General features: G+C 42.6%; 2 protein-coding genes across 3 annotated transcripts in view; one reads left to right on the top strand and one right to left on the bottom strand.

Moving 5' to 3' along the window:
- shisa9a (shisa family member 9a) overlaps positions 1–2,127 on the bottom strand; it is a 50,173-nt gene extending 48,046 nt beyond the window's left edge. The window contains exon 1 of the mRNA XM_061755927.1: positions 30–2,127. Coding sequence (XP_061611911.1) covers positions 30–544 — 515 coding nt within the window. The 5' untranslated portion in view covers positions 545–2,127. The remainder of the gene's footprint in view (positions 1–29) is intronic.
- Positions 2,128–7,483: 5,356 nt separating this feature from the next.
- cpped1 (calcineurin-like phosphoesterase domain containing 1) overlaps positions 7,484–23,380 on the top strand; it is a 50,267-nt gene continuing 34,370 nt past the window's right edge. For both annotated transcript variants that reach the window (XM_061755650.1, XM_061755649.1), the window contains exons 1-2: positions 7,484–7,682; positions 11,348–11,566. In XM_061755650.1, coding sequence (XP_061611634.1) covers positions 7,619–7,682; positions 11,348–11,566 — 283 coding nt within the window. In that variant the 5' untranslated portion in view covers positions 7,484–7,618. The remainder of the gene's footprint in view (positions 7,683–11,347; positions 11,567–23,380) is intronic.

Genomic DNA, 23,380 nt, shown 5'->3' with positions numbered 1-23,380 from the left:
TTGAGAAGCATTAAACCTGCAACATTTACCTGTACATGTTCTCTCTTTGAGGACGGTGCGCCTTTTCGAGACCCAATTTGGTGAAAATCCCCACAAGCGCCATAATGGCCACAACTCCACATATGATGTAAACTATTAAGTTGGTCTTGTCTTTGGTGCTGTCGTGCATCTTGTTCATTTTCTTATACGGAGTCTGGCCGGTCTTCATCCACAGTGGGGTGTCATAGTTTTTACAGGTGCTCTGATCCAGTCGAGAGTGTTTGTAGGAGCAGCAGAAGCGAAAGCCACAGGTGCCACAGCAGTACAAATAATTGCCCGTTTTGCAAATAAACGGAGGGTCCCACTGGCCCATCACATCGTAGTAGCCCCGGCATTTGTCTTCAGTGTGCGGGGTCTCCTCGGAAACGGTCTCCTCCTCCCTGGAGCCGTTGGAGGTGGCGATCATCACGAAGCCCCCGAGCAAGCCCGGCTCCCCGTCAGCCTTGCACACCAGAGCGGTAACTTTGAGCAGCAGGAAGCCGAGGAGAAAGGAGTCGCCTCTCATGGTAGCTTCCTCCTCCGTTGAACTTCACGCTGAAACGCCGAGACTCGAAGACGGCAGGCGGTCATGCCACGCTGAAAAGTCCAGAAACATACACCCAAACAGCAGAGCACCTTCATCCGAGCTGATGAACATCTTTACTAACATCATCTAAAACCATGCGAGATTCAAAGCACTAGTTGCTCTGTGTGTTTTATCAGAAAGATGGTTCCCTCCCCCCCCTCCCCCCCCCCACTCAAAGAGTGCTGCGCTTTACGCATCCATCGGCGCGCTCTTAACGCACCAGAGACACATGCAGCACCGAGGATGAGAGCGCAGTGAGAAATGTGGTGAGAGAGCCTCGTGCGCTAAAGAGAGGAGGAGGAAAACAGGCGGGAGGGGGAGGAAGAGAGAGAGGGAGGGAGACTCCGAGCAGAGGTCCAGCATTAATATAAAACAAACAAGCGCCATCGATTATGCTGTTTACTATGTTGCGCCTTGTGTCAAGGAATTATTTGGGAACGCTGTTTTCCCACTAATAGGTTACATTATTTGGGGGAGTGTTATTATTTTTCACTGAGCAACTGTAACGGTGATGACATCATGGCAACCATGCAGGCTCCTTAAAAGCACGAGCATCAAACTCAAGGCCAGAGGGCCAGATCCGGCCGATCACAACCTTTTATCTGGTCCACTTAAGCAAATCAAGTGTGTCTTCTTCATGTTTCTTGCAAATGTTTTAATTTTTTTAATTTTTTTGAGGAGCCAAACATTTTTGAAAAAAAAAAGAGCTAAATATACAGTACAGTCGAACCTATAGGAAATAAAATTCTCTTCAAGGGTCAAGTTGTTTAACACCTTTAATAACTGTGTGGAAAGTATTTAATCAATCAATCATTCAATTAATGCCCCATCCATCCATCCCTCAATCAATCACTCAATCAAACAAACTGTATAGTTATAAAGTGCTTTTCAAACAACAAATGGAACATAAAGTGCTTTACATGGTTAAAATCAACCCACTACTATCACTCGTCCACACAGAAACACACTCACACTTAAAAGGATAACAGCAACTCGGAAAGTTAAGAACGCCCAAGACAATTAAGACTCTTAAAAAACTGTCAGAGAACCTTAAATGTCCCTTATTTTGGCTATTGAGACCTCCATAGAGTGACTCTCTAACATGGACTTAGTATAAAAGTGTCAATTTCCTTAAAAAAAAACCTTTCTTTTGTCATACGAGTGTCCAGAAAAGGCCCTTCTGACAGCTACTTCTGTTTGACCCAGTTTTGCATCCACTTTGTCCATATTTGGCTAAGACCGCCCACTTTCCTCTGGTTGGTTGCCTCTATGAAGAAGACCCACTTGTAGAGAGCACACGTGTTTGTTATGTTGTCAGCGCTGGCTCAGTCTTGGTGCTGTGGTTCGCCCTAAAGAACAGACTAATACTTTTCAAGAATATCATATTGTAGTTTGCTAAAAAGTCAGGTTTTGCTAAAATCTTGCTTAAAAATCTTAGGTTAGATATTGTCCAGTAAATGTCCTTAAATTCTAAATTGCTCCGATTCAAGAGGGGTCCCACCACTGCAGCTTTAAAGGCTGCAGTGAAGGTGCTGGTCAGAAGAAAGAAGTTTACAATGTTTGAAAGCTCTTCTCTAAAATATCCATCAAAAAAATTTTTTTTTGGGGGGGGGGGGGGTTGGGGGGATTACTTTGGAATTGGGTCTAAAAGACGTGGTAGGTTAAGAACTTTGTTAAGCATCTAAGCAGGAAGCACACAAATGTGTTTAAAATCATGTTACGACAAGATAAAATATTACATGATCATGCACTCAATCTTTTCTCTAAAGTGGTCTGCAAAATCCTTTAAGAGAGTGTCAATTGGGGTTAAAGTGGAGGTATTAAAATTAGACTCGAGAGGTGGCTAGTGGTGGAAAATAAAACGGGGTTACTTTAATGGTTGGTGATTAGTAAGGCAAAGGATGTGTTTCTTGAACTTTTAAGCATTGTTATAAGATTTAAGTGGGTCACAGAATATTTTGTAGTTGATTTTTTTCTCCATTTTCCCTCTGCTATCCTGCAGCTTCTTTTTATATTTTCTTGACCGCTTCAGTTCTCTATGGGGAGGGGGGGGGGTATTTTTTGTTAGTATCCAGGTCCAGGCTTGACCAAGTCTACTGTGAAAATCATTAGCAATAAAACCACAGGCGGGCAGGTAAAACGAGTGGAAAACATTAGTTTAAAACTTTAATAAAGTTTGCAGCCACTTCAGAGGCCAGATAGCGCTTTGTTGGACTTGGGGGGGGGGACTTGTGTCTGGTGTTGTGTCTACGTGTCACTTACATACAGTGTATGAAGTGCTGCCTCTTCAAGTAAAAATTAAATTATTGTCTTTCCAGGTGTTCATTTATTTTCTGAATTTGAAGGTTCCACTGTACAGTACGTTAAAACAAATAAGTGATTGTTGCTTTAATCACTGCCAAACCTTTCTATGATTATTAAATGACTGGTGCCTCTGAAGCCTGTGTCAACCCTTGTTAAATGGGGTGCCAATCTAGCCTTCAAGACATTTTGTTGTGATAGCATCACGTGGTCATACATATGTAATGAAATGTGTGGGGGCTTTTTTCAGAAGAAAGACGTCTGCATATTCATTTCCAACCTGTTACAGTATTTTAACCGAAACAAATGTTATCATGAGTCATAGTTCATTTTTAATTTATAATTATCAATCTTCAGTTACCTAACACTTGTTGATATTTTAAGTGTGAGGTTTTTGTTTGTTTGTTTTGTTTTTTAGAGCTATCATTCACTGCCATTGACGGCTATTGAATTAAAGAAATCCATGTTATCATGGAGGACTGGAAGTGAATGATTTTTGAAATAGTTTTGTAAACAATTGATTTAATTACATAGCTTATGGAGCTGTCTATGATATGATATGGTTTTGAAGTTGTTTTTGTTTGTTTGTTTGTTTTATTCTTGCCCCTTTATTATAACATTCTTAGTGACATTGCAGTGTAGATCGGCCACTACAACATGACATGCACAGTGGGGACATGCACCCGTCCGTACTCTGGAGAGTGGAGAACACCCGCGATGACAGACAAAAGACACCATGGTCTTTCTTGCTAGAATCGTATCCACTGCAGCAACCCATCCATCCATCCATCCATTTTCTGAGCCCCTTATCCTCACAAGGGTCACGGGAGTGCTGGAGCCCATCCCAGCTATCATCGGGCAGGAGGCGGGGTACACCCTGAACTGAAACAACCATCCGCACTCATATTCAGACCTACGGGCAATTTAGAGTCTTCAATTAACCTACCATGCATGTTTTTGGGATGTGGGAGGAAACGGGAGTGCCCGGAGAAAACCCATGCAGGCACGGGGAGAACATGCAAACTCAACACAGGCGGGGCCGGGAATTGAACTGCGGTCCTCAGAACTGTGAGGCAGACACTCCAACCAGTCGACCATCGTGCCGCCTGCAGCAATCCAATGAATACAAATATTATTTGAACTTTTGGCTTTTTGTAAATTGTACCCTATTCATTTAATATATAATTCCTGCTTCTCCAACTGCTATCTAAAAATTGCTGTCTTAAAATGTAGCACTTGATTTCCTTTGTGAACCCTGTTACCTATACCGGAATTTTTTTCAGTTAAAAAAAAGGAAACTAATCACACGAGCAGTATCACTGCATTTTATTAGCTACCATGGGTTAAAAAAAAGGCGGCACGGTGGGCGACTGGTTAGAGCGTCTGCCTCACAGTTCTAAGGACCTGGGTTCAATCCCCGGCCCCGCCTGTGTGGTGTTTGCATGTTCTCCCCGTGCCTGCGTGGGTTTTCTCTGGGCACTCCGGTTTCCTCCCACATCCCAAACAAAACATGCATTAATTGGAGACTCTAAATTGCCCGTAGGCATGACTGTGAGTGCGATTGGTTGTTTGTTTGTATGTGCCCTGTGATTGGCTGGCAACCGGTTCAGGGTGTACCCCGCCTCCTGCCCGATGACAGCTGGGATAGGCTCCAGCACGCCCGCGACCCTAGTGAGGAGAAGTGGCTCAGAAAATGGATGGGTGGATGGGTAAAAAAAAGAAAAGAAAAGAAATTTGCTCCCAAAGGACCATCCTAACAGATTAGGACACATCCCACAACCAAGGGAGCCTTGCGCGTTATTGAATTGAGAAAGCCTTTGCACTGCGTGAGGATGTGACCACTCTGCAAATGCAGCCTGTGAAGGGTGCAGACCCCAAGTTGAGACACAGCCGCAGAGACAGACAACCATTCACACTCTCACTGAGTGGGAAATGCACTCACGCTGCCAGCACGAAAGTCAGGCTAGTGAACCATGACACCATCAGTGACTTGTCGCTGTATCTATTTTAATCTTAATCAGGAATGGGCCCAAATTTGGTAATTTAGGCATGCAGCATTCCTACAATCGTTTACTAGGGTACTTCAGTTCAGTTTATTTTTGAAAGGGGACAATGCAATTTCATAAAACACATGAAGTACACATGGTTAAAAAAGCCAGAATTAGCCAGAAGGCTAGTTTTCATCTGTAGTCCCCTGGCCATGATGTAAAAAAGCAGTAAAATACATCTACAAGACATTATAATACAGGATACATAATCAAACTATACTATTAAGAGAGAATAAAACCATAATTTTTTTGATCATAACAAAAAGACAACATAACATACTTGTCTTTTAGTGTTGGCAGCTATAGGTGTTAACTAGCCACATTTTCAGTTTTTTTGTGAAGGCCTTGTATGTTGTAAGCAGTTTAACCTCCTTAGGTACTGAGTTCCACTCACCAGCGCTCCTCACTGACCAGGCTGACTTACTGAAAGTGCTCCTGCGCAGAGGAATGAGACAGTCACCTCTGACAGAGCCTCGAGTGACACGCTCAGAGCTGTTTCTTTGGCTGATGAACTCAGCCAGAGGAGCTGGGGCCAGATCATGCAGTACTTTATAAATCAAATTTAAATCTGCAAATATGTGAAGACGGTCCCAGTTTAAAAGACTGTATTTTTTTAAAATTGCACAGTGATGATAGTGCCTTGGTTTTTTATCCATCACTTTAATTACTTGTTTGTACAAAACTTCCAATGGTTTTTTTGCATTCTGACCAGCCTGGGACCAACTGGTTATGCAATAGTTAAAGTGACTAAGAATCATCGAATGCAGGTAAATTTTCAGTAGCACACGATCCATCCATTTTCTACTGTGCTTGTTCTAATTAAGGTCATAGGTGAGCTGGAGCCTATTCTAGTTTAATATGGGCAAGAGGCTCGTGACACCCTGGACTGACCCTGGACTCAACCAATCACCGGGCGCACATAGACAAACAACCAGTCACATTCACAGATGGATAATGTCTTCAATGAACTTAACATGCATGTTTTTGGAATGTGGTAAGAAGTTGGAGTACCTGATGAAAGCCCATACAAGAACATGCAAATTGTGCACAGAAAACCAAAGAGATTCAAACCCAGAAGCTCAGACCAATCTCCGTGTTGCCCACGTTTAGCCCAAGTGGCCCATAGTGCATTTACCAAACTCTTAACTGTAATTGGAATAATAAAATGTGATTGTCTTTTCAAATAAAAAATATAGAGTACAGTAAGGTATATATATACAAAGTCTGTTCTTTTTCTTCATTTTTATTTCTACCCTCCTCGAAAAGGATTGCTCGCAAAGTTGCGTTGTAACAAACAGCATGAGTATCTTGCCCTGGTTTCGATCAACTTTGTACAATGCTGTTCGGATTGGTTTGTTGATGGGTACAAAGCCGAGAACAAGCTGAGTAGCCTTTTCATCAAATCAGGCACTCTTCACCATAAATTCAGCATTGCATTTCTAATCTCCACGGAGCTTCCTTTAGGACTAGAATTACTCAACCTGGCATTGCAACTCATGCATTGAGGACGCTGACTCCCATCACGTTCCATTATACGTGAATCCATATTGTATGTTTACAGCTGACCTTTCTTATTTTCCTCAAAAGAGTATGACACAGTGGGGGTTCAGTTTGATTGAACCCAGGTTAAGAATCATTGCTCTAAATTGTCCATCGGTGTGAATGTGAGCATGAATGGTTGTCTACATGTTCCCTGTGATTGACTGGCGATCAGTCTAGGGTGTACCTCACCTCTCACCCACAGTCAGCTTGGACAGCCTCCAGCTCACATGTGGCCCAAATGAGGACAAGCGCTGTAGAAAATGGATGCATGCGGGTGATCTACCACTGAGTCTCCTCCAGCTCCCATGTGACCCTGAACAGAATGAGCAGGATAGAAAATGGATGGATGGATTGGTCAAATCTAGACAGTTACTATAGGTGGGATCTACTGATTTAGAACAAGCCCTATCCGTGGTGCTGAAACCCCTAACCTCTGTCCTAGGTGCTTGTGTTAAATTTGAGTGGGCACAAACCAGTGTGCCAATGTTTAAGGTGTTTTTCAACTGTGGATGTGCTTTATAAAAATACAGCATAGGCCGACAGGAAGTTGCAGCAGTAGCCTACCACTTGCACAATCAAATCAAAGCTTGGGACATGGAGCAAATGCATCAGTTTCGCTGAGTTATATTTCAATAATTTGGTTACTTCATTTAGCTACCCGAGTGGGGCTATAGTTTTGAAACACCCCAAGTGCAGTTCTACATACCATACCATACACCACCTACACCATAGCAGCTGCAAGTTAGGGATTTGGGACCACTTTGGGCTCAACACATTAATTTGAAAATGAAAATTCTGCACCATCTTAGTCATGACAGACTAAAAACACAAATCATTGAACGTTTTTTGTTCAATTATTAACACACTGCAGAAAGAATAGAATACTTTTATTTTTTTGTTATTGTACAATTCCTAGAACACTTAAATGTCCCAAGCAAAGCTGCAAGTGAACGCCACAGCCCCGGCTCCCCTGAGCAGAAGTCACTGGCAGACAAACAGGCATTGTAATCGATCACCGATAGTCACCCGGGTTAGCCGAGGCAGCAGCCGCACAGCAACCGTGACAGGAGGCCAGCTCGCCAAATAGCTGAGGCTTGGAGTAACTTCATAACCCCTGAATCTTATGGCTGAGACGGACGATATCTTTCTCAGGGCTAAACATCGGACATTCAGTGGACTCAGTAAAGGTAGTGGCGCTTCGTTAGCTCTTAGCTCCGGTTACGAAACTGTTAGGCTAACAATTTCGCTCTCCAGACATTGCAATAAGTTGAGCTCGCTGGTTGTCTGAAACCACTACATAACTTGTGTTTTTAGTTGCATTAACAGTATATTCGTGGCAGTTAAAGCCAAGCTTGGACAGCCTCCAGCTCACATGGGAACATTTTATTTGTTCTGTGTTATTATATCAGCTTGTCTTTATTCATTCACTTCTGTGATTCTAGTGTTTCACCAAGCACAGTACAAAGGTGATGGAATTTTCTCAGTCATTTTATGCATCGTGTGTTATCATTCGATGTGGTCGCTGTATTTGTGTTAAATTTACTTTCGGCAACTTTACAACAGAGACAAATCGTAACTCTTAGTAGAAAAGGGAACTGGAACTGAAACGTGCAAAAATGAACTATGTTTCACAGCGGCAGCCCTTTTGTTATGATTCACGTTTAAAATTTAAGAAATGGGACATGTTGACGTTTCACAACATAAATATATGCTGAATCACACACATTTAGTTAACCCATTTGAGTTTGTTTAATGATGGCTGCCTTTAATGCAATCTTGGAAAATTTAAGACATGCAAAGTAATCTATAGAATTGACTGAATGCAAAGTTTTTGTGTTTCAATCTCAACATGAAGATAATTATGTTTCGAGTTCAGCGTCTGCCACATGGGAGAGCTCCGATTTGTGTTTGAAGATGTGTACAGCCTATGTGTGTGTGTTTTAAAATCTTCCTCTTTGTCTGTAAAATAGTTCATATATCTTGACTACAGAGAGATCCATTGTTCTCTAAATTGCTCCTGGAGCAACAAAAAGCTTGCTGGATTAATTTGAGATCCCCATGCAGCTCTATAAAAAGGTGTATGCACACATCCATCCATCCATTTTCTGAGCCGCTTCTCCTCACTAGGGTCGCGGGGGTGCTGGAGCCTATCCCAGCTGTCATCGGGCAGGAGGCGGGGTACACCCTGAACTGGTGAATGGTTTGAGACATAAAGACATTGAGAAAAACAGTCACTGAGCAATAAAGGATTGCTAGTTATCTGGTAATGCCGGTACATTATTTTTTTATTTATTTTTGGACAGTTGTGCAAAAAGATGCAGAGTCCTCTAGCACTTAGAGCAGTTCGAATGACTAATATTACAATAGTCCGGTGCAATGACCATTGTGCAAAGGGCGCCGAGACTTCAAGCGAGTAGTACGCTAGTCTGGGACAATGTTGATTGTGCAAATGTTGCAGATACTCCTCAGTCAGTGTGCAAATGGAGCAGATGCTACTCTGGCATGAGTGGCCAGTTTTGGTCAACAACATTTAATCATCTAGGGTACATAATATCATCAAAATGTTCAGAGAATCTGGAGAAATCACTGCATGTAAGCGGCAAGGCTGAAAACCAACATTGAATGCCCGTGCCCTTCGATCCCTCAGGCGGCACTGCATCAAAAACCGACATCAATGTGTAAGGGATATCATCATGTGGGCTCAGGAAAAACTTAACCAATGTCAGTAAATACAGTTTGGCGCTACATCAATAAGTGTAACTTGAAACTCTACTATGCAAAGCAAAAGCCATTTATCAATAACACCCAGAAACGCTGCCGGCTTCTCTGGGCCCGAGTTCATCTAAGATGGACTGATGCAAAGTCGAAAAGCGTTCAGTGGTCCGACGAGTCTACATTTCAAATTGTTTTTGGAAATTGTGGACGTCGTGTTCTCCGGGCCAAAGAGGACAAAAAAACATCCGGACTGTTATGGATGCAAAGTTCAAAAGCCAGCATCTGTGATGGTATGGGGCTGTGTTAGTGCCAAAGGCATGGGTAACTTACACATCTGTGAAGGCACCATTAATGCTGAAATACAGGTTTTGGAGAAACATTCTGCACGTGTTACAACAGTGTGGCTTCGTAGTAAAAGAGTGCGGGTACTAGACTGGCCTGCCTGCAGTCCAGACCTGTCTCCTATTGAAAATGTGTGGCACATTATGAAGCGTAAAATATGACAACGGAGACCCCGGACTGTTGAACAGCTGACGCTGTACATCAAGCAAGAATGGGAAAGAATTATACCTACAAAGCTTCAACAATTAGTGTCCCCAGTTCCCAAACGTTTATTGAATGTTGTTAAAAGAAAAGGGGAGGTAACACAGTGGTAAACATGACCCTGTCCCTAAGTTAATGATTATTTGCTAAAAACATTGTGGTTGTACATGGGTGCGCATTATACACGAGAAATTACTCGAGTGTTTGCAGCTAAGTTGTCGATGTAAAGGTGGAGGGACTTTGTGCTTGGTGTTGTCATGCGCCACACTGCTACTCATATTTAGGTGAAGTCTAATTTGACGGCTTGGTGATGAAACGCTGCCTCCACCAGCAAGCATTCAGTAAAATCTGTGTGGGCGCTGGCATTATGGGGAGGTAGGGGTGTATATGATTAACTTAGCCAGTGTATGCCTCACACTAGCACCATTCATTTGGAGTCTGGATGCAGTGGGGCGAGCATCTGCTCTGGAGGGATTCTCCAAATTCCAGAAGTCTTCAATAACACCACAAAAAGGCAACTGATTTGTTGAGCCTCGCGTTTTTTTAAAAAAAGGAACATGCTTCTTTAAGGGGTGGAAAAGTTGCTACATGTAACAAAAAATGTGCGACGTATCCACTCGCTTTGCCGCATACCCTAGCTCCATCCCTTGTCGTCATGGTAACAAAAGCTTACATGATACTTCACATTTCATGAGACAGAACTGCCACCCAAAACCGAGTGGGCTGACCCAGAGTGTGACAAGTGTAATTCCATCCATGCATCCATTTTCCGAGCCGCTTCTCCTCACTAGGGTCACGGGCGTGCTGGAGCCTATCCCAGCTATCATCGGGCAGGAGGCGGGGTACACCCTGAACTGGTTGCCAGCCAATCGCAGGGCACATACAAACAAACAACCATTCGCACTCACAGCCACACCTACGGGCAATTTAGAGTCCCCAATTCATGCATGTTTTTGGGATGTGGGAGGAAACCGGAGTGCCCGGAGAAAACCCACGCAGGCACGGGGAGAACATGCAAACTCAACACAGGCGGGGCCGGGGATTGAACCCGGGTCCTCAGAACTGTGAGGCTGACGCTCTAACCAGTCGCCCACCGTGCCGCCTGTTGTAATTCCTTGTGATATAATTATAATCCTTATTTTGACCGAAGAATGACAAAGAATTAGTCACGTTTTAATATTTTGAAAAGAATGCATAATATGTCTCCTTTAATATGCCCATGTCACTGATGGTATTGTGGTGGATTTACCTGACTTTGGTGCAGGCAGCGTGGGTTCAGTTCCCCCTCAGTGACGGTGTGAATGTGAGTGTCGTCCACCTTTTGCCCAAAGTCATCTGGGTTGAATCCAGCACCCCGCGACCCTGAACAGAATAAGTGGTATTGAGAATGGGTGGATAATATGCCCATCAGGACATCATGTATCATTGCTATCAATGATTGAGTGGTGTATGCTTCTTTTCCTTTTACAGAAAGATGGTCACAATTTGATAATTTTAATGACTATCGAGAGTGATTAGATTTATATTTATATTCATATATGGATAATGCAAACCACGGTGTGTCTTAATTTTTGATAAATGTTTTCCTTTGCAGATATCGAGCATGAGTGGACGGGACCATTCTACTTCATCCAGGCTGCAGATCCCCAGCTGGGCCTGATGAAGGCATGGCGAGAGGGTGACTGCGACGGTGGTGGAGATGAATGGGCAGAGGAAGTTGGACTTACCAAACAAGTGGTGGAAGCCATGAACCAGTTGCGTCCTCGCCCGAAATTTATGGTGCTGTGTGGCGACCTGGTCCATGCCATGCCAGGTAAAAAGAGCCCTTTTGGTATTCCCTTTAATATTTCATGATATGACTGTTTTGCTTTTGATCAGCATGTTATCATGTTAGGATCAGTTTGCCTGTGTGGCTCTTGATGTGCACTGTTTTTGATGGTTAGGTGTTCTTGAGTTACATTTTGGTGAGAATTCATACAGAAAAATACATAAAAAATGGTATGTATATGTTATCCATCCATCCATCCATTTTCTGTGCCGCTTCTCCTCACTAGGGTCGCGGGCGTGCTGGAGCCTATCCCAGCTGTCATCAGGCAGGAGGCGGGGTACACCCTGAACTGGTTGCCAGCCAATCGCAGGGCACATAGAAACAAACAACCATTCGCACTCACAGTCATGCCTGCGGCCAATTTAGAGTCTCCAATTAATGCATGTTTTTTGGGATGTGGGAGGAAACCGGAGTGCCCGGAGAAAACCCACGCAGGCACGGGGAAAACATGCAAACTCCACACAGGTGGGGACGGGGATTGAACCCGGGTCCTCAGAACTGTGAGGCTGACGCTCTAACCAGTCGTCCACCGTGCCGCCAAGTGATAAGATACCGTAATTAATTTTGTATAGGAGTTATTGTACTCCCTGCGAAGCATAAAGCCCAATCCATCAAATCAAATTTTAAGGATTATTTTCACCTATCCAGCCAGATTACATCTTCAGCATCCTACCAATTTTCATTTTCAGTTAATGTCCTTACAATTTCCAGGGATTGATTATTGAACCATATTGATTTGTAAGCATTTTCCAATCCAAATAATTGGGGTAGCTTTGCCAATCCAAATCAAAGTCTAATTTGCAGAGGTTTCAAAAGACGGAAATTACGGATTTTTAATGATATTTGAAAAAAAATGGCATATGAGGAAATGATCTAATCGACCCGTTTCGGATGTACTCTATCTTCTATTGGAGACATATTTCAAACAAAGTGGAACCTCTCAGGTCCAGCACTAACCGGAGAACACACATGAGTGTAAACTGAGTGTTATGAAATAAAAAAATAATCCCTGAGGTTGTTTGTACATTTGTACAAAATGTATGGGTAACTTATGGCTCCAAAGTCAACATAGACATTTGAACCTGCTTTGTGAATGATGTCATGTGAAACATCACATTGTATCACAAGAGCTCAGTTCAGTGAGTATCAAACGATTTAGATTTTCAAAGTACAATTAGTATACAATTCAAGGTGAAACAACAAATCCATCCATCCATCCGTCCGTCCATTTTCCTCCGCTGATCAGAGTCGTGGGGGAAGCAGCAGCCTCAGCAGAGAAGCCCAAACTTCCTTCTCCCCAGCCACTTCCTAGTGCTCTTCCGAGGGGATCCCGAGGCATTCCCAGGCCAGCTGAGAGACATAGTCTCTCCAGCATGTCCTGGGTCGGGGTCTCATCCCGGTGGGACGTGCCCGGAACACCTCACCAGGGAGGCGTCCGGGAGGCACCCTAATCAGATCATACTATTTTCAACTAATACGACTCCAAACAAAGCCGAAAAGACGTTATGTGAAATCAGCAGAAAATATTCATAGTACGACTTCAGCATCACCACAGGTGTTGTCATTTGTTATTGATGATGTTTAGTTGTTTTACAATTGTAAACTGTAGTTAACTTGTTTTCACACTTGAGTGATAATTGATCATTTTAAAAATTTAGATTGTTGTCATTGAAATTGAGACAGTTTTATTTTTGTATGTGTTAATATTAACAATGGTTAATTTATTTTCATACAAAAGAGTTAAGATTAAAATTGCTTACATAGTTTAACTCTGGAATGGTCTATAACTCCTTTACTTCCTATCAGAAAAAATACTTGTAAATCTTAACAATTCATCTCTGTCAAACCTATATGTCACAAATGTCATACATCTCTGAAGGGTCAGAATCTGTTAAAACCAAGTTTAATCCAGATTCAGTCGAGACTGTGTACTCGTAGGGGGACAGGAACCGATCTGATTAATAGTCTAAACCGTAAATACACCACAAACCAGTATCCCAAAATCATTTAAGGTCATTTCAAATACTCTTAAAAAATGACTTGGGGATGATTTATTTAACGGTGAAAAAAATGCACCGGAAATGTGCATGTATATGCACATGTGGTAAAGACTCCAAAACTTCCCCTAACAACCCAAGCTAAACGTAGTTCCTCCAAAGACATAGAAAGGATGTGTCTCAGTCCAGCTCTATCACGTTGACATATTTCCTTGACATCAATCCCTGTACTACTCTCCTATTTAGATAGCCAGTCTTTGGTGGTATCTTTTGGCATGTTAGGGCATTTTAGAAGGCATACAAGGAACGCAAATAGGTGAGCGAATAGCTGGGTATAGGTTCCAGAGGGGAAAAAAATACAATAGGTTAATTAGTGAATAATAAACTGTGAATATGCACAGATTACTGTACCTGGAAAACGAGAAACTGTTTTGCTGATGTGCCAAGATTTAAGATCATTTTCTCATTGATTTTTGCTTGTGGCAAGTCTCTCCTGTGACCTTGTATAGTAGCATGCCGCTTTTGTAGGTCTCTTAAGAAAGTGTAAGATGAAATCCTAAAGACGAACAGCAATAGACATTGTTGGGGGGAACTTCCCAGTAGATATGCAGGCGAATGGACAGTAAAAATAAAATGGTAGTATCACCAGAGTAGCTGGCAATTTTTGTTAGAGGGCTTCATGTCAGCTCCATGAGTTTAAACTCTGTGTAGCCTTTTAGTCCGAACAAATGATACAGAAATGGCCCCAAGAGCATCATACAGGACCTCTGGCAGCCTCAAGAAAATGCAGCACCTATTTCTTTTCTTTTTATTGCTTGAAATGACGCCCCCAAATTTCTGATAGTGGTTAACTATTTCGAAACACAAAGCTGTGCTTCCACTTATCCGTGCATTGCTCCATTTCTCCTATCAACTTGTTTTGTCTTTTGTTTTGTCAGCATGGTGACACATTCGCTGTATTTTCCACGTAGCTCACTTCCAGGGAGTGTTTAAAAAAATGATAAACGATTTCCCCCCCCCCCCCAATAAAATTAGCAAAAAATTAATCCTGTTAATTTTATATATTAGATGTGCAAGTTATCTGTTTTTTCATACCAGTGATGATATCAAGCAGAAAGCTTCTAGGAAACATGATTTTGCTTGATTTTTGCAGAGAGTGAAAGCTCCTAGGGCTGATTAAAAGATATACTTTTCATATATACACTGTATGGCCTGTATTTCAACATGGATTCTTGTTATTGCAAGGTTCCCTCGTTTGTATTGTTCTGATCAAATTAACTGACTTGTCTTAAAGCAATGGGATGCTTCAGCGATGTAGGATTTTTCATGCCAAGGAAGGTTTGAGCCTGAGCCTGCTCTGTTTCCCAGCCAGTCTGCAAACAACATCCTCCCTTATGACAGCGGCTGATATTTATCTATGAAAAAGCACAGCCCTCCTGGCTATTCTCTGGAAGCTTTAGTTTCTATTCTGAAGAAGATTTCGGCTTTTGATCAGCCCAGCTTAGCTGTGCTTCTTGCTTTTGTTACCGTTGGGAAGAAAAAATAAATAGATATAGATGTTAGTTCTCTGCCCTGTTTTTTAATATCACGGTCTTAGACAACAGTAGTGTGCCTTCTTTTTACCTTTAAAACAGTGAATACATCATGTGCTCAACACATTAGTCATCAATTCATGTCTCCAGTCTGGTTCAAGGCCAAAGTAGAAATGCATCAGTGAGGACAACCACTATGTATTCCGCTGAACATCCCTTTGGCCTTTGGAATTTCTTTAACTTCGGCGTAAATAGGTTATTAAATGTAGTTTGATCTCCAGCTAAATCACAAGAATAAATAGTCTGTTTAAACTAATACCACACAAACTTCACATACCTTTTTCTCCCAGTCTAGGTGTCTACCATAAAGTTTCCAATGATAACGCATGTCCAAATTAAGCTGTTAACCAGGAGCGTTCATCTTACCAAACATACAGAGCCATGACCAACACACCCCAACCATCGCAGTGTGAATCTCTCTCCAGTTTCAGCTTGTACCCAGAATATACAGTATATGACGTAGCTTAAGGAAAGATTCGTTTTAACGTGTTTCTCATTTGATAAATTGCGACCTAGTTTGAGATTGTCAATGCCCTGGCACATGGAGCCGCTGCCTGTCAGTCCACTCTAAAACATATTTTTGTTTGTATTAACATCCATCCATCCATCCATCCATTTTCTGTATCGTGACCTACAAGAGCGGAGGTAGAAGCACGCAGGTGGATTACATCTTGTGCTGACGATGTAATCTGAAGGAGGTTACCGACTGTAAGGTAGTAGTCGGGGAGAGTGTGGCTAGACAGCATAGGCTGGTGGTGCGTAAAATGACTCTGGTGGTGGGGAGGAAGATTAAGAAGACAAAGGCAGAGCAGAGAACGATGTGGTGGAAGCTGAGACAGGAATAGTGTTGTGCAGCTTTTCGGGAAGAGGTGGGACAGGCTCTCTGTGGACAGGAGGAGCTTCCAGAAGACTGGACCACTACAGCCAAGGTGATCAGAGAGACAGGCAGGTGTATCTTGGTGTATCTTCTGGCAGGAAAAGGAGAGAAGGATACTTGGTGGTGGAACCTACAGGAAATCATATAAGGAAAGAGGTTAGCTAAGAAGAAGTGGAACACTGAGAGGACCGAGGAGAGGAGAAAAGAATACATTGAGATGCAACGTAGGGCAAAGGTAGAGGTGGCAAAGGTCAAACAAGAGGCATATGATGACATGTATGCTAGGTTGGAAACTAAAGAAGGAGAAAATGATCTCTACAGGTTGACCAGACAGAGGGATATAGATGGGAAGGATGTACAGCAGGTTAGGGTGTTTGCAGTGGTGATGGGTAGGCTGACAGATGAGGTTAGACTGGAATCCCTGTGCACCATGATGTTTACAGATGACATTGTGGTCTGCAGTGAAAGCAGGGAGCAGGTAGAGGAACAGTTAGAAAGATGGAGGCATGCACTGGAAAGGAGAGGAATGAAGAATAGGCGAAGTAAAACAGTTTATATGTGCATGAATGAGAGGGGTCGAGGGGGAAGAGGGAGGCTATAGGGAGAAGAGATAGCAAGGGTGGAGGACTTTAAATACTTGGGGTCATCAGTCCAGAGCAAAGGTGAGTGTGGTCAGGAAGTGAAGAAACTGGTCCAAGCAGGTTAGAACGGGGGCAGGAAGGTGTCAGTTGTGTTATGTGACAGAAGAGTCTCTGCTGGGATGAAGGGGAAAGTTTATAAGACAGTGGTGAGACCAGCCATTATGTACGGATGAGAGACAGTGGCACTGAAGAGACAACAGGAAGCAGAGTTGGAGGTGGCGGAAATGAAGATGTTGAGGTTTGCTCTAGGAGTGACCAGGTTTGATAAAATTAGAAAAGAGCTCATCAGAGGGACAGCCAAGGTTTGATATTTTGGAGACAAAGTTACAGAGAGCAGACTTCGATGGTTCGGAAACGTCCAGAGGAGAGAGAATCAGTATATTGGTAGAAGGATGATGAGGATGGAGCTGCCAGGCAAGTGAGCTCGGGGAAGACCAAAGAAAAGGTTGATGGATGTCGTGAGTGAAGACATGAGGGCAGTTGGTGTTAGAGTGGAGCATGCAGGTGATAGGCTTACATGGAAAAGGATGACACACTGTGGCGACCCCTAACGGCAGAAGCCGGAAGGAAAAGATGATGATTAACATAATGTACTGTATACATTAAATCATTTACCAACTGCTCATAGTCCCAAAAGGGAACTACTGTATATCACTTAGCATTAGAGTTACATACAGTATGAGAGCAACAGCTCTTCCCTGTAATGGCTGTCTGACCCTGCCTGATTTGCCCTAAAACTATTTCCATTGCAAAATGAATCAGTGGTGGCCATGGGAAGCGAGCTGTCAACTGCCATTGTCAATGCTGCTTGCCTGTCGGTGACAGGAACTTGTCAACTGTATATTTGTTCTCAAATAAATTCCCTCTATATTCTCCTCTGCCTCACTCTGACATCTTCTCTTTACTTCTTTCCTCAATCTTGAGTAAACAGCTGCTGTTTGCAATCTCTTACCTTATTTTGACATCTGTCATTTGATGACACAAACGTACCCTTGTGATCCTGCTTCCCCTTTATCTTTTTTAATGCATCAGAAGGAATGAATTAAGGCAAAACAATGACAGCATTCTCTTGAAATGAAACCTTTGCTCACAAGCTACAATGTCATTGACCCAATCGAAACTAGAATGTCACTCATATAATTGAACTGTTAACAGAAATGAAAGAAATTGGAGGATTGTATTGAACAATGATTGTAGTTTCTGAAATCAGCAGCGTATACTATATTTAAAAAAACGAGGCAGTAGAGTCATGAATGAGTTTGTGCATACACAAAAAACTAAAGACAGGGATTCTTCAGGGAACAGTTTGATAACTCATCCATCTATTTTCCGTACTGCTTATCCTCACTAGGGTTGTGGGCGTGCTGGAACCTATCCCAGCTATCTTCGGGCGAGAGGCGGGGTAGACCCTGAACTGGTCGCCAGCCAATCGCAGGGCACACAAACAACCATTTGCACTCAAATTTACACCTACGGGCAATTTTAGAGTTTTCAATTAACCACCATGCATGTTTTTGGGATTTGGGAGGAAACCGAAGAGTACCCGGAGAAAACCCATGCGGGCACGGGGAGAACATGCAAACTCCACACAGGCGGGACCGAAATTTGAACCCTGGTCCTCAGAACTGTGAGGCAGTTGTCCACCGTGCCGCCTTGATAACTCATTCATCCATCCATTTTCTTTACCGCTTCTCCTCACTAGGGTCGCGGGCTGTTGGAGCCTATCCCAGCTATCTTTGGGCGGGAGGCGGGGTACACCTTGTATCGGTCGCCAGCCAATCGCAGGGTACACAGAAACAAACAACCATTCGCACTCACATTCACACCTCTGGGCAATTTAGAGTCTTCAATCAACCTACCATGCATGTTTTTGGGATGTGTGAGGAAACCGTAGTGCCAGGAGAAAACCCAGAATGTGAAGTCTACTCTCACTCACTGCTCACCCCTCTGTAGCGGACATGCCACCCGGCACCCCAGCCTCGCACTACCGCCGCTCCCCGCCGAGGTAAACGACAGACGCTGGCGAGACGCAACGTCACACGCAGACTCTAATAGAATCAACTCCATAAACCATCAAAAACAAGACACAGGCATTTGCTTTGCCATGCTGACGCTAAGTGAATCACGGCTGCCTGGCGCTTCAAAGCGGAGACCCAAAGAAGCCGAGTTCGCCCCAGGATGCCAAGTTAATTAACTCCCCGCCATTCGAAGGAGCGCACCAACAAAGGCACTTCCACTCTGTTGAGTACCACCACATGAGACTTGGAACAGGCAACAGCGACACCCACGGGTGACGGAACGGCACTACAGACATGGGTTCATAAGACATTCTGTGACTTGACTGGGAGTTAATATTTTAAGAACTTTACATGAACGCCACTAGTGACTGGATTGCAAACTTGAATGTCTAACGCCGAATATGCTGTTAACTGAACCAGATTAAATATTTCACCCCACACCACAAATGTCACATGGAAAATAGTAATGTCCCCCACACCACACAACAGTTGAAACATTCATTACAGGTATGAAAGAGGATGAGCGTGGAACAATGCAGGGTGAGGAAGTGGTCTCGTTATCTTAAATCCAATAATTAATATTTTATTCCACTGGTTTTAAGACCCAAAATAATCCTAAAATGGAAACATGACGCCAAAAGGCAGTCCAGCCAATCTGTGTTCGTGAAAGTGGTAGAGAAGGGGTAAACACCCCCCTTTTTTTGTCCTGCTCTGGCCATAAAAGGGGCCGTAGCTGGGACCAGTTAAAGAAGTTTTTGGAGTTTTGGTGAAGTCTTCCTTTTGGTCTCACCTCGACCAACTCGCCAAAGTTAACTAACTTAGCGTCCGAGTGAAAACCACGTCTGTGTCTCAGCTTTGATGAGCTCCTTTGGACTGGCTGGTAATTCATTTAGCATCCGTGTGCGACGTTAAGTCTCCCATGCTTCTCCTTTTGATAAGTGGACCAGGCTTTCCTTAGATCTTGTGTATGCAGACTGGATCAGCGGGGCAGCCGAGGCAGGTATGCGGAACTGTGCGAGATTGGGGGTTGCTGGCTGTCATCTTTAATGGGGTGTCCGTTACAATGACATAATTTGTATCCGTTTTTACAGTCCCATGTAAACTGACAATAGAGTAACCTCCAGAGCTTCTTTTATACAGACGTTACACTACAACAATATACAGTACATGGGCTGGTTTACACAGCACTCATCATCAATTTGGCAAAATGAGTTCATATAGCTGTCCGAATTTCAGAGGTAAATCAACAGCATCAGCCTTTAAATGAGCTCTTGTTATGGCTGTCCAACATTGATATGATGTTTTTGCAATATAGTTAGCTGGCCAATGTTCTTCAGCTCTGACATTTACTCAGAGCAGCTCTGTTCTACTGTAGTTGGGAATAATGTAGGTGTAATAAAAGCTACCTGTGTGCCATTTTTACCCTCTGGAGTCTTTTTTCACTTATATTCAAAGCTGACAAATGAAGAGGATAAAGAGTAGGGTGTTGGGAGGGTGTCGTGGTGCGGAGGTTAGAGATGATGAGCTGATTAAATTAGAGAAACATGCTAGACTTAACAGCCTCCTAATGAGCACTGCAAAGGATTCAAGCGGTGTCTCTGGGGATGTGTACGGCATTTTCTTCATGGTACAGTGAAAGAAACGTTGTCTGTTGTTGCAGGCATGTGTGTAAAGCTCATGAATGTGAAGTACAGATTTCCTTGGGACATCAGTCCCCTCACTAAAACAGAAATTTTATGGAATAACTGCATCTGAAGGCAGATGAATACACTATACAAAAGTACAGGGACGAAACACATAGAAGCGAGTCTTTATTAGTCCCGCAATGGGGAAACTGCTATTTTGATTCTTTCATATCAAAGAATCCAAAGTCCAAAAATATCTGTACATACAACATCAGGCAATGAGACTGAGCAGAATGAGAACAGCACTGGGGCAACTGTACCTGAATAATAAATAATAAACAGTGTATATGCAGATGTGAATGGCAAACTGTAGATTGATGATCTGGTCTGAATTTACCTACAAATTGAGAGTGTGAAATCTGGGACTGTTTAATTAAATACAATGCTGATATACTTACAGGAAGTCACGACATGTTCTCTTGTATGAATTGCAACAGGTGAAGCACAGGCTTATTTTAACTTCTGCCACCTAATGGAACAACATTTTAATTATTCTGCCTTTTACTATCTTTCGGTGGCATGGATAGATGAACAAAGATATGATTGTAATTAATATGTCCACATATTTGTAATCAATCATCAATCGACTGTAGCGATGTAACACGGTAGCTGCTCATGAATCTCAATAGGTTAACCGTTCTCATCCCAGCTTCTCTTCTGAATGAATGTATAGACATTCCCACAGACACCCACCTGTGTCATGCTATTCCCAGAGGAGCAAAAGCTTTTATGACTACAAAGCGGGGGAACTCCACCATTTCTTACATTTGTACTTCCTGTATGTGTTTGGCTATGGGTCTCAACCTTTGTTCAAATAGTGAATTATTAAAGGCTTTTGAGACTTTGGTTTTAGGAAGGTGGGTGTGCATGTTATCTAATTGGTTTACAGGCAAGCTGAGCCTCGACTAATACTTTTAAAATGATTAATAGAATCCATGTAGAGATTTAAGAGCTCAGGCTTTAGTAAATTTGAGACCTTGTAAGGAAACAATGGTAAATGACACATAAAATACTTTTATCAGTCCAAAACCTACCGGCTTTATTCACATCCAGGTTGTTCCCTCCATTGTGCTCCCTCTCCTCTGCAAGAATAGCAATGTTTGTCAGCTCCTCGAGACACCCCGACTCAACTTTTGTCTTCCGAACTCATTCTGACCGTTGCATCTATTTGTGTATTGGATTTTTTTCAGTCTTCAAAGCACTATGGGTGAAGATGGGAATGTTGATCGACTAGTAGATCAAAAGCTTCACCTAAAGGCTTAGATCTCTCATCATCCTTACAGTCCAGTGAAGCCTTTGCATTACTGCTGATATCACACAAGTTTGATCCCACTCACCCCCAGTTCTCACATCAGTTTGACGCCACTTCCCAAGAATCACACAAGGAAAAAGTGTCGTTGCCCTCACAATATATACTATTGATAACTCAAGATGAATTTCTGACAGCAGCTATAAGCTTTTGATATTGTTTTTACTTATTTGAATAAACATTCATCATGCCTTTTCATATCAGCCTGCTGGTATGCACGGTTTTAAACCCAATGTCAGTGTAACCTCTAAATTCAAATACAACTGATACATTTGAATTCCACCAACATTTTCTGGAATCTCTCAATCTCAAAATGTCCGCTTCAAATGCCTGTCATTCATGATTTCATGTAAGACATCAGCATAGCAAGACTGGTGCTGATTAGAGAGAAGTAAAAGAAAATATACACCTGATGTTATGTGAATTTAAGGCACTCATGCAAAGCAGACTAACAGCGTCTCCATATTGTGATAAATCACCGAAAGGTCCTTCATTGTATTTACAATTTTATTATTAATATTTCCGCTTAAGAATGTTAACATGTTGCTTAAAACATCACCTGTACAGGTAATGAGGTTGGAGCATATTATTTCTGATTTCCTACACATTCTAGTGCAACTGTGTTAAGGAAGAAAAAAAAAAAAAAAAAGGCAAATACTAGGAGTACTAGCAGCCACTGCTGTTTGTCGGATTTTAATCCATTGTTTTTTTTCATAGGTTTTACAATATACTTACTGTAATGCCCTCACATGTGGTAAAGGAGAGCCACAGTCACCGATGCACTTTTCTGCCATTTATTGTTCGGCTGGGAGAACTATAAAAAAGTAAAAAACAATAAGCACTCTCAAGTAGGAGGTGCTGTCAGCCACAGGTGACGCCAAGACACTCGCAGACTCGCCGAAGTCACGTGGGACCCCACCAGGCCCCACTTCTCAAAGGCACAGGCATGTATGTAACACAACAACACTACAATATGTACCGTATTTGACAAAAATGGTTTTAATCCGATTCATTGATTAATTGAAAAAAAATTATCGACAGTTTCATCGATTATTAAAATAATCGTTAATTGTAACCCTACTTGCAACATTTTGGGGTGTGTTGATTTATGGTAATGTGTTTAAATAAACGTATTTTCATTTGTTTAAATGTGTGCATATGGGAGGCGTAAAACTATTTAAAAAATGTTTTTATATGGTCTATATCATATATGTTCACCTATTACGTTGGTTGGGTCCGGGATGTATCCTCCACGATAAATGGTGGTTCACTGTGAACCAAACTAGCTTGGCAACTCATGAGTAAAAAACAATATATTGTTGCTGCAGTGGACCTGGACAATTATCCCCAGAGTATCTCTTTTTCTTATCGCTCATCCTTAGTGCCAGGTGTATCATGGTGTCTCAAATGTAGATTAAGGGACTCCTGAATGAGGGTGACTCATATAGATAGACTTGTTAGTTCATGGCTGTAGTTGAGGCAGACAGCTGGAGGTGTGAGGAAACAGAAGGCACCACAGCTTCCTAAACCCCCCATCTGGTGTATGGCTTTCACTAAAGTTTAGTCACATTCACTCTTCCAGAGAACCTTGAGAGTGGCATGATGTCACTGTCGAGCCCAGCCCTGCTTCACACTTACTTCTTAGCACACTTCAACACCTGTTGGATGGGGAAAAAAACA

Source organism: Phyllopteryx taeniolatus, chromosome 19 (genome assembly GCF_024500385.1).
Source record: "Phyllopteryx taeniolatus isolate TA_2022b chromosome 19, UOR_Ptae_1.2, whole genome shotgun sequence".
Lineage (NCBI taxonomy): Eukaryota > Metazoa > Chordata > Actinopteri > Syngnathiformes > Syngnathidae > Phyllopteryx > Phyllopteryx taeniolatus.
Note: the sequence above shows the minus strand (reverse complement) of the source record. Positions and strands in the feature narration are given on the sequence as shown.